Below are 12,556 nucleotides of genomic sequence, written 5' to 3'. Positions count from 1 at the left end.
TTGGTCACTGGTACATCCAGGACCAGTCATATTACACCTGTACTTAAAGATCTACACTGGCTGCCCATCCGCTTCCGGGCGCAATACAAGGTGTTGGTTATAACCTATAAAGCCCTACATGGCTTGGGCCCAGGATATCTAGAGGACCGCCTCTCCCCATACATTCCGCCCCGCACCCTCAGAACATCCGGGCAGCAACTATTGAGGGTCCCAGGGGCTAGACTAGCCTCCACATCAAGGAGGTCATATACCATCATTGCCCCGACCCTCTGGAACACGCTGCCCATGGAGCTCCGCTCGGCCACCTCCCTGGCCCAGTTCAGGAAGGAACTAAAAACCTTCCTGTTCCAACTAGCATTCCCAGACACAAGTTCCAGCTAGTCTTCCCCCCTCTGACAGCAGTGGTAGCTGGTTAGAATGGGGTTTTTTAATATGGGTTTTAATAGTTTTACTGTGTTTGTATTTGTATTTATATTGTATTTGTATTTGTATTTGATTTGTTGTGCACCGCCCTGATTATAAGAAGGGCGGTATATAAATAAAACTTTTATTATTATTTATTTATTATTATTATTATTCCTAGAGAGGCCAGAATGTCCCTTCCTTTTGTTATTACAAAAGGCTTTTGGAAACTTCAGGTTTTAAAAGAAACAGCTTTTAGGAGGGGTTGTTGTTGTTGTTGTTGTGTGCCTTCAAGTCATTGCTGACTTATCATGGGGTTTTCTTGGTAAGCTTTGTTCAGAGGAGGTTTGCCATTACCTTCCTCTGTGGTTGAAAACATGTGACTTGCCCAAGGTCATCCAGTAGGTTTCATGGCTTGAACAGGAGAACTGAACCCTGGTATCCAGAGTCGTAGTCCAACACTCAAACCACTATGACACACTGGCTCTCTTTTTAGGAGGGTGTTGTACTGTTTTTATGGTTTTAACTATATTGCTCTTTTAATCTGCTTTTTTTGTCATGTCAATCAATATTTTATTTTATTTTTAAAAAACAGTGTTGATGTGGTTAATGGAATTAAACTATTACACAAAAGATGCAATGTACAAAATATCAACATTAACATAGAATTAATATTGATCTTCTGTATGTATTGTATTTTAATTTCAGTCCTAGTTTGAGGAGAAATGTGGGGTGTAAATAAAGTGGAAGGGGAAGAGAAAGAGGAAGACAAAGACAGAGAAGGTGAGGCTACAGTCCTTTTTGCTGTTTACAGTTCACTGTTCATATGTATTGCATCTTCTTGCATAGATCTCTTTTCAGTCTTATTTCCCTCTTCCCCATGCCTCTTTGTTGAAACTTGAACTTGTAGATCTTGAGGCTGGGAATTGTATATTTTTATGAAAGGCCACATGTACTGATGATGTTAGTTTAAGTATTAGGTGAGTATTAAGTATTAAGCTGAAGTGAAATACACTCCATCCAGTTGTTCTTGTCCTGTTTCCAGGAAGGCTGAGTCTCTAGCAGATTCCAATAATCCAGAATCAATGGCAGTAAAGCCACTAACAGCCAGTCAATAGAACAGCCAAGGCCAACTCTCAGCTGAATTGAAAGAAAAAGGACAGGGTCGAAAGTAAACAGAATTCTACCTGCTGCCACACTGCAGAATTAATGCAGTTTGACACTGCTTTAACTGTCATGGCTCCATCCTATGGAATCCTGGGATTTGTAGTTTGTTGTGGCACCAGAGCTCTCACAAAACTATAAATCTGAGAATTCCATAGCATTGAGCCTTGGCAGTTAAAACAGTATCAAACTGGATTAATTCTGCAGTGTAGGAGTGGCCTTAGATAAACCAAATAAGGAGGATCCAAAACTAAAGGTACTAACAAACGAATACTGAACCAGTCCAGTTTAGAACAGCAAGCAGTAAGGAATATCCATGAAGTGAAACCCAAATGCTAGCTGATAGCAAAAGGCTGTAAGCCCTGAGGTTCAAGAACAACATTGTTCTTAACATCTCAATCAAGGCTTACCTGAACCAGAGCTTACCTGCAGATACTTCAGCATTAAGTCTCTCTATGAGGTGGACCTTAGGGGTGACTTATTACTCCCAATGAGTGCCCTGCTACTAAGAGACAAGTGCCATTCATTCTGCCCTGAAGAAGAACAGTTACTTGTCCACCTCTAAAGTATTTCTTTCCAACAGAATCCCCTCCAGTTCGTTTCATTCAGCAGACAAGATTTTAAGGAGAGGGAAAATCATGAAGCCATTCAGATGTGAGTTTTCTTTTTTCACAATGAAAATACACATGCTTGAGTTTTTGCATTGTGAGTGCTAAAAATAGTCCACCCAAAAGGGGGTTTTCCTCAAGCACTTCCATTATTCACATAATGTGGCACATTACATAAAACAAACAGGGCACATTCTTACCACAAAGTGCTATATGCAAGAATTCAAGGAGCATAAAAACATGTCCACTGGGGACAGAAGCATGGCACGTTTTCAGGACAAATTCAGGCTTGGGGAAATTAGTAATTCTTTTTGCAGGCACAAAGTAGGAAATGACTGTTGCGTTTTAGTAAGAACAAATGGCTTTACAAATGACTGCAGCCTTTTATTGTTTCCTTCCCACAAAGGCAAAGATGTAATATTGCAGTGTGTTGTTAGATTGGATTTGGGAAGCTGTATAGGAGAAGACGAGAGAGAAAAGGACAATATAGATGGTACTACCCCTCTGAAATCTTAGTGCATTGATTTATGGTACACTGGCATGTGAACAGTTTCCAAGCAGCCATCCAGCAGGGATGGACAGAAGCAGAAGGCCATTGATCAACAAATGTGTGCTTTGCAAATGAAAGTTCACTTCAGTTTAGCTGCAGCAATATTGGTCTGAATTCTCAGTCTAGAGGGTTTATTTTGCTTTTGACTGGTGCCTAAACATTTATGATCACATTCCCTAAATTAGGAGCATAGCTTGGAAAAGCTGTCTGGTATCTTGTTAGTCAGTTACAATGTCCTAAGATACACATAGGACATTGTAATGGCTTCATATTCCTATATGTATTTGTGGCACTATTACTATGATGGCAAATGATCCTGAAATGCACCTTAAAAGCCAGTCAGCCATTCAGAGCAACAGAGGGTTGTTCTGCTGGTGAGTGGGGCAGTGCAAGATTATGTGACCAGTTCCTGCCCACCAGCAAGTGATGGTGTGAAGAGCAGAAGCACAGACCCCTCCAGTGACCTGTTGCAACTCTTTACCATAGTGTCTTTCATTGGCCAGCAGAACAGACTTCAGTCACTTCAGATGGCTGACTAGCTTTCATGTTGGGTTCCAAAGGTTGGATGGGGCATTAAAGTGTAGCTACAATGTGCTTACCTGTCTGATGCAGGATCCTGGCTGTTATTTTGGAGGATTACTATTTCCAGAATCCCCAAATTAGCAGTCCTGTCATGAGAATTCTGTGTATATCATTTCTATGAGATTATTCACCTTTGCATGATATTTATGCCCTAAATCCACAAATCAATTAATGCTATCTTCCTCTCAGTGTGCTCTTGTTTTCTAGAGATTATCAGTCTAGAGTATTATTGTAACACAAGTGCTAACATTGGAATAAACATTGTCAATTTTAAAATAAAAGATCAGCTCTCATTGTTGTGATAATGCCACGCCTTTTTGGAAATAAATGGCATCCTGCTTGGTTATGTGTGGCAATAGCATACTGAATTATTCAGGGAAAGCACAGTTAAGAAACTTTGCAGCACCATGCACTAGGTTTCCACCTTTGATCACTTCCTGGACACTTCCAATACAATACAAAGAAACCTCAAAAATAACAATTTGATCTTGTCTGAGGCCTTAAAAAACAAAATCACCCCAGCTAAGCAATTACACATTGGTAGTCTTCATGTTTAGGCTTGTAGAAGATTCAGCTTCCACTGAATCTTCAGCCATCAGATTTTTAAGACTTGACAGCCATAACTGTTTTAATATCAATATTCTTAACCTGGTAAAGAATTATTGATAACTTCCACATACAGTCAGTATGTGCTGCTTACCCACGAGGTGAGTTTCTTTGCACACTGAACCAGTCATCCTGGAGTCCAGACAAATTCATTTTTCTCACTATACACCTCTTTGAAAGGCTTTGGAGGACCCACTGAGATTGAGCTGTGCAATTGATTTTTAGTGACAGGTCTGCATCCTACATCAACTTAAATCAGACCTGTGCAATTGGTCATCCACCAAGGCAAGGTCACCAAGCATGTCTTGTAGCCTACAGGTGTGTGGCACAGCCATTTTCTCAGCCCCAGAATAACAAAAATAGATGGTTTAACACAAGGATCTGCCACCTCTGCCAGCTGATGAATCTACAGTTTGAAAGGCCACATGTCTTAGATATAATAATGAAGAACATAGCTACAGACATGCTCAGTGAGCTTTCTCTTAAAAGGAGAATATGCAACTATGCTTACACAAGTAAGAACATATCCATGGGAAGGGGATGAATAGAGATAGGGATACTATATTTATTAAGTGTTATCTGTTGTTTTTCCCTTGGTCTGATCTATCACTTCCTTTCCTATATACCGAGGTGAGAACTGTGTGACTCACGGGCTACATGTGGCCCTTTGGACCCTCATTAATCCATCCAAAGCCCCCAATAGTCCCAAATTTCTTTGGCCATACTTTTTGGTAAAAAAAAAAAAGAGACTCAAACACCACAAAGCATTTTTCTTGCTGTGTTAGTGAACACCTTGAAACAATAAAAAAAACCTATCAATGTGGCCTTAAATGTGACTGGTCATGATAATATGTTACTTCTCGTCATCCAAAATGGTACCTTGACATCACAACTCAGTTCACTAGAGCTCCTGAGGGTGACAAAATAGGGCAGCCGTCTAGCCATATTTTTGGTATTTCTAGAGGTGTGATGGAACTTTGAGTTAATCCAACAGGTTTCTTCTCAGGCTCAGATGCCATATATTTGATTATGACCATTCCTGTTACCGTTGGGATCTAAAAATGCATTGTTGGTTGATTCCTAAGGCAACAAACATGCTAGTGAGCTTTTCCAAGACAGATAAAATCCTTTTCTTCTGCTTTGTGAGGACCAAACTACCCCCAGAATACTACCTACTGGAATTCAGTGAATATGTCTAAACTTTCTGTTGTAATTACCTGCCATTGGAGATGAGAAAGACTAGGACTACAGTGTGCATCTGTGTGTCTGCACACACACATGCACATTTGGGGGATGTCAGGCTCTCTTTTACCATACGATGGCCCATTACAAACGGGCCGTTTTGTGCGTGCGGAGCGCGCACTAGGGTTAGAAAGAGGCGGTGCTTCCGCACCTCCTAACCCTAGTGCGCGCTCCGCACGCACAAAATGGCAGTGACCGTTCCACACAGCCGCCGCCATGAGGACGTCACGACCGCGCCGCCTCTATATGGGGCGGCGCGGAAGTGACGTCCTCGCTCCGCGCCAGGGCGCTTAGTGGACACCCCAGGGACACCCCTTTTCAGGCTGCGGGGAAGCAGCATTTTGCCGCTTCCCCGCAGCCTGAAAAGTGGCAGATCGGGGCCTCAGTGGCTGCTGTTTTGGCCACTGAGGCCCCGATACACCAGGGAAAGGGGCGGGTACAGCCCGCCCCAAATGGGCGGTCTGTAACCTGCTGATGATTATTATTAAAATGCTTCAGTCTCTATAAACATGGGAAAAACTAGCAGGCTAACTGAATTCACATAATCAGTGTCACATATATTATGGCTTTGAGTCATTGTTTTGCCTGATGCCATATCAAAGTTTAGCAATAGATGTACGCTGAAAAAAACAAAAATATGTTTACCCATATACATGATGAAGCAATGCTTAAAGACATGGAGGCACTGCCAGGAAAGCAATAATGGGACAGCAGTCAAAACACAGGGTACAAAGGATAGACACACATACAAATATATTCACATGCAAAGAACAGCAACCTGCCTGATAGAAGAATTCAGCTAGATGTAATGTCATGAACACTGGCAGTTGCCAATTTATGACATCATTTCCATACTACTTCTCTCACATACATTCTCATTCTCATTCTCTCTCTTTTCATTTTACCCTCAAACTTGGATTGCAGATCTGATTCACTGGCCCGTATGCTGATGCCTCTTTTATCCGTAAGCCATTCGCACGCCGTACCGATTCGACGCTTTCATTCCCAACAGTCACAGCCTGTGCCTGTTTCCAGATTTGTCAGAATAGATAGCAGCAACAGGAATGGAATGGTTGCAATGAAATATGGGACAAAACAAAGTAAAAGAAAGAAAGAAACAAAAAGAATGGTACGGTTAGAGAAAATCAGGATGAACTGTGTGAAGCAGTTTAGAAGGAAACTCAAGTAAAGGATAGCTGAAATAATAAGGCTAAAATGGCTTCTGTACATTAGTGTGTGTGTTGTTTCTTTTGGAAGAAGGCAGATGGTAAATATGATATCAAAGCCAATAGAAAAACAACTGAGTGAGTAGCTGAGTTGTTGATAAGATCATCATGAGTGACAAATGAGTTTCATAGTTTCAGTCCAATAAAAAAAATCTCTTAGGTGCTGCAAAGCAACAAGTAGTTGATGTGTAAATTTACAGCGCTTTATAAATAAAGGTTAATAACAATAATAATAATATCTTGGCAAAGCAGAAACTAAGGTTATCCATCAGTATATGAGGACAATTGTACTAAAACGAATGGAGTGAGGAGGATTGGTGCTTAGAAGATATTTAAATTAAAGCTGAAATGAATATTCACAGAAAGCCTGAAAATTGATTAGTGCAATGGATTTGCAAGAAGCTTCTTCAGATCTTAACATCTGCCCATGGAAGTGAATACTTGGACTGTTTTGCCAATGTAAAAAACAACAACAAAATCTCTACCTAAAGACTAGCAAACATTTATTTTGTATGAGTTCATATAGACTGGCCTCAGTTCTTTTAATTGATGAAAAACTGGACAAAATAAAGATACATGTGTTTCATGTCATATGTACCAAAAGAAGAAACCAGAAGTGTGCAACCAATTATTTGGAAAAAGACGAATGAACATGTTGAGGATAGGGTACCTTGTTTTGCCTCCGCTGCCTTCTCCGAAGCCTCAGAAATTCCTTGTGTTGCCTTGACACAAAATTCACTGCTGCATATTCAAGCAATGCAGCAAAAACAAAAAGAAGACAGACGGCCATCCAGATGTCAATAGCTTTTACATAAGAGACCTGCAAGATAAAGGAAGCAGGGTTTGTTTGTTTTTTAAAAAAACTTTTAATGAGAAAGGATGATGTACATGAGGAAAGGGCAGGAAATATCCACAGAGATGTCTTTGACTTCTGTGCTTACTAGGCATTGAATCTTTTCTAATTTTGTTATTAGCTTTGAAATAGCATTTTCAGACATAAATGCAACTATTAGTCCCAAATGGAGCAGAGCCTATGAATCAATGGAAATTTGGCAAGTCAACCCTTATGTAAGTTCCATTTATTCAATCAAGTCAATACTTATGTAAGTTCCACCGATTCAATCAAGCCAACACTTATGTAAGTTCTGTTGATTCAGGTGGGAGTGACACTAGATTTAGGCTTTGCTCCAGTTAAAAAGAAGGCTAGAGGCCTTATTCATTAAATATATACATTGTTTTGTTATTGTCAAGTGCCCTTTTGTTCTGTTCCTCTCCCTGTTGATATTCTGCTTCTTCACTGTCACAATCCTCTGCTTCATTTGACTGAACTTCCATCAAATCTAGTTGGCCATATGGATGCATTTGAGTTTTCATTGTGTCATCTCTTCAGACATAACATAATGACATCATTAAGAAAATTGCTCAGATCACTATAGCGACTAAGGTTAAATGATTCACTGGCCCATATGCTGATGGCATGGGAAAAAGAGGTCAAAGACTGTGTGTGGAGGGGGAAAGATGAAGAGAGAAAATATGGCAGAGAGGAACAGCAAAGTAATGACACAAATTTGTCTGCAGTTTGTAAGAAAACACTGAAAATATAAGGTGCTTTTCAACAGTCTTGAAAAATTAAGTTAAATGTTTTTAACTTAAGTCAGCCTTAGCCAGCCTGGTATCCTTTTGTTTTTGGACTGCAATTCAATCAGGTCTGAAGTCCCAAACATCTGGATAACATCAGGTTCATAAAGGCTGGCTTATTCCTAATATAATTTCAAGAGGCATTCCCTATTCCCAGAGAGAATTGTTGATTTATTTTGACAGAATAGACCATATCTTCCACTGTATCCGATTCATAAGTAAACAAACTGTTTACAAAATGTTTACTCCAGTTTTAAATGCAAAATATGCTGTGAGATGCAGTTTTACTTGTCACCTTTTTTCATTCCTTCTGAATTTATTTTACAATACTTTCATAACAATTGTGATGTAGCTTTCTGTTCATTCCCTCCGTCCAATACACTCATCTACCTTATTAGAAATGCATGAAACACATAGAAGGTGTTAAGAGTCATCTTATTGTTGGAAGAGAAGTCAGAAAGATCAGCACTTTTTACTGAGTAAATCCTCTACTAATATGAATAAAGGCACTGGGGACAATATAATGAAGGAGCCCTTCCCTTAGTCTTCTTGCCAGTTATGGTTTCTGTGATAATTTTAACTGTATCATATTGCCTTGAAGAATCAGGAAACTCAGTCATAACAATTACCTATGAACATCTAAGGTCCTGTTTAGACTTGGCTTATTAAATAATAACAACAACAAAGACAACAAATATAGGATACTTTTCAAAGCATCAAATTAGGATGATGTCAGATTATTTTATCACCTTGCCCATTCACTGAATTTTGGAGGGGTTTGTATGGCAAGATCCTACACTTGTAATCCTCCTTTCTTTTTCCACTGGTTCTTCCATCCTTCACCTTGTTGTTGTGTGACTTCAAGTCATTTCTGACTTATGGACAGAAATGGGTTCAGAGAAGGTTTGCCATTGCCTTCACCTGAGGCTGAGAGCATGTGCTTTCTCCTTAAGAAAAAAGAGATGTGTATTGCTTCTAATTGCTACCATGAAGAACACTCCATCTGGAAATGCCCTAAAGTCCTATAGCTATGCCTTGGAGAATGAGTGAAAATTAAGTTGTTTTCCAGAAGTTCTTGAACTGCAACACCCATCATTCCTTTACTAGTGGCTGTGTTGGATAAGGCCTCTGGGACTTACAGTTAAACATCTGGAGGGAAGCATAATTCCCTGCCTTGCCTTGGAGAAAGCTGCACTGAACTCAGTGTGTCTTACTTATGAGTAAAAGGGCATGTGATTGCACTGCCAATATGTTACTAGAAACAGATGCTTCATGTGTACAATTGTTTTGTGGGCAGGGAGTACTGCATAGGAAAATATATGTCTTTCAGAGTTATAAATGCATGCACAAAGCTGCTATACATATTTTAATCAACCTGTGGTTGTTTCCACCTCCAACATTAATAGAAGAAAATCACTGCGGATTACACATGGATACCAGGTGCCTGGTAGATAACTGTTTTAGAATTACTTCCTCCACCATACACCAACATGCCCATTTCTTTAAACCAATCTGTTTCCCAGAGCTGTGTAAATATTTTTACCCCAAACAAAGCCAGTGCATATAGGTTTACGTGCAAAGAAAAGGAAGCATTATCCCCTGTGTTGTATAATAAATAAAACATGTTATCCTCAGTACGAAATCTAGCATCCATAGCAACTATGAGCAAAACTCCCACTGGTGTCAACAAGATAGATACTGTGTATTTCATTGCTTACAGAAGGCATTTCTCATATTGACCTTTCAGTTCTAAGAGAAGAAACAAGATTGCTTGGCAAGTGTTTGTCGCTAGCTCAGTGTCTTCCCAATAGTGCTCTGTGGACCAGACTTTGACATACCACCATCAATGTAATTAGCAATTTAGTTATTATCAATTCACAGTTTGTTATTTAGAGTAAATATCTGTCATAGAGGACCTAATTCAGAGGAAAAGAGTATAGAGGACTTAAAACTTGGCTTTCAGTTGTGGTCCCAATCTGAGACAGACCTCCTTTCTCATCCTAACTGTTTGCTTGGAGAGAAAAGCTACTTTTAATATCAAAGTGTTGTGTTGCTAATGTTACTGGGCCAGGATGAAAAAGCTGAATGGAACAGTGGCAATAACATCCATCACTTAGTGACCAGGTGATCAGTGGGATGATCATTTAGAAAAAGGGGGAGTCCTTAAGGAATCACCTGCAGATCTGGAGAAAGTCTAAAGAAGAAAAATAAAAGAGAAGAGAAGAACATTCACTCTGTTCCAGCCCCCATGGGGACTTAAGCATTCCATTTTGATGTGGTAGACCCCTGCCCCCAATTTCTCAACTATTCCAGATCTTCATATATGGTTGTTGTGTGTCTCAAGATGGATATTTTCCTTCTTCTATCTCTAGGGTATGACATATTGAGCTGAGCTCAGGCTTTCAAAACCTGTAGAAGCATATTTTCCAGTGAAAATCTCCTTTGTCTTAATATTTAAACGTGACTTTGCTTGGGTTCATTTCTGTTGTATGTCATAACATTCTCCATGTTTTTGATTAACATAGTCTGAAACCAGTGCCTTGATGGGCATTTCAACTTTATCAGACACTATGGCGTGTTACAGACCGCCGAGAAGCAGCGGTCTGCTGCCGCCGCTGGTTGCTGCATCCGGGAACCGCAGCAGCCAAACGGCGCGGTTCCCGGACACAGCAAAGAAGGAGCGCAAAAATCACGCTCCTTCTTGCCCCCCCGAAAAGATGCCGCAAGGCGCTAGTCGCGCACTCGCGGTGTCATTTCTGGAGCGCGATGTGCGGACGTGTGGAACGGCCGCCGCCATTTGTTACAGACTCAGTCCGTGGTAGGGTTAGGGGCGTCTGGAAGAGACGCCCCTTTCTAACCCTAGCACGGACTGAGTCCGTCCTAGGGTGCCCGTTTATAACGGGCCTATGTGTCCTGTAAAAAAGCTCCTCATATAATTCATCTACTAGCACTACTCAGTTATAACAAGATACGTATAATCCTACCTGCACATTTCTACGGTTTTCAGAATTTTCTACAAAATTCAAGGGGCAGTTATTTCCAGGTAAATGGCCATAAAATTATACCTCCATGAGATTAAATTCTACACTCTATCAACAACTTCTGCAGTCATTATTAATTTTTCTTCTCATGCTGCACTTATTTATAGCACACTAACAACAACACAATCCCTGACTTTACACAGTCGGTATGTTCACTCCATAATTATGTAAAATATAGTTTTGCAACATATAGTTTTGCAACACACCCAGGTGAACTAATATAGATAATAAATTGTTTTCAGTGGCCATCGTTCAAACCTCTTACAGACTACAGAGATTACAGTACATCATTTTTCACCTGATCCAGGCATGAGCTTGAATGGGTGAGGACGGGTGTTATCACACAGCAAAACGCTGCTTATGCCACTGGGAGACTACAAGCCATTCTCCAGCTGTGCTTTGCCCACATATTTTGAAGATGGAAGCTTTTTGTCCCAGTGGCATCAGTGGCGTTTTCCTCTGCCCTTTCCCAGCCCGTGCCTGGATCTGGTGAAAAATGATGTATGATAATCTCCTATGTCAAAATATTTCAGGGATAGCAGATGTGCTCCCTCAACACAATTGTTTTTGGAGGAGGCTGTTTAGGTAATTCTCAGCACTTTCAGAAACCACAATAGCTACTTAATATATTTTTTCTAACTAATTTTCCAGTTGTTCTACTCAATGTTGCAGAATGGCTTCTCCAGCATTTTTAGAATCTGTAGGCTGCTCACCCAATTGCATTTTAAACCACATGAATTATTGAAAGACTTTGGAAATGTTTTAGCACCAGATAATGAGGGACATTTTTCAGATGGAAGTATGTCTTCATCAACCACACATGAAGAAAAAAAAAATCTGAATGCACATTTTCTTTCTCTTTTCAATATAGCTTCATTTGTTAGAGCAAAATAGAGACCAGCATGGTAGCCTTAACCTGCCAGATTCCGGATGTATTAGACTCTAATTACCATTCACCCCCAAAACAGTTGTTAACATACCCAATGTACCCTGCATTATATTTGGGTCTCTATATTTCCATAGTTTCATATTTTCATATCTGGAGGAAATCCTGTTCTAAAGAGGTCACAATGATCTTTGGAACACAGAGTGAATTTTCCATGGGAAGAATACACAGACCCAAAGACATGTGACAGACCCAGATAATACCAAGATAAAAGCTGAATGGGCTTGCTGATACCTCCTTCCTCCACCCCTCAGGCTTTCTGCACATCCTCTTGTGCTAGAAACAAAGGACGAAGGCAGTAAGCCAACACTTCCTCTCTACCCCATGATGGTGTCCCCAGCCAACTTCCCTGTCCATCTATCCTGGGGTTGTCCCAAGTTCAATGTGTTTTTATACTTTTTTGTGGGTTTTTCGGGCTCTTTGGCCATGTTCTAGAAGAGTTTCTTCCTGATGTTTCGCCAGCCTCTTTGAAGATGCCAGCCACAGATGTTGGCAAAACGTCAGGAAGAAACTCTTCTAGAACATGGCCAAAGAGCCCGAAAAACCCACAA

General features: G+C 40.4%; 1 protein-coding gene across 5 annotated transcripts in view; it reads right to left on the bottom strand.

Moving 5' to 3' along the window:
• Nucleotides 1–12,556, bottom strand: part of GLRA2 (glycine receptor alpha 2) — a 190,327-nt gene that overhangs the window by 24,557 nt on the left and 153,214 nt on the right. For 3 of the 5 annotated variants that reach the window (XM_089511644.1, XM_089511643.1, XM_089511648.1), the window contains 2 exons: nucleotides 7,051–7,200; nucleotides 6,060–6,179 (listed from right to left, as the gene is read on the bottom strand). In XM_089511644.1, coding sequence (XP_089367770.1) covers nucleotides 6,060–6,179; nucleotides 7,051–7,200 — 270 coding nt within the window. The remainder of the gene's footprint in view (nucleotides 1–6,059; nucleotides 6,180–7,050; nucleotides 7,201–12,556) is intronic. The other 2 variants (XM_089511645.1, XM_089511647.1) reach the window with 1 other exon arrangement.

This window comes from Sceloporus occidentalis, unplaced genomic scaffold (genome assembly GCF_023333645.1).
Source record: "Sceloporus occidentalis isolate IW3139 unplaced genomic scaffold, rSceOcc1.0.p SCAF_2, whole genome shotgun sequence".
Taxonomy (NCBI): domain Eukaryota; kingdom Metazoa; phylum Chordata; class Lepidosauria; order Squamata; family Phrynosomatidae; genus Sceloporus; species Sceloporus occidentalis.
Note: the sequence above shows the minus strand (reverse complement) of the source record. Positions and strands in the feature narration are given on the sequence as shown.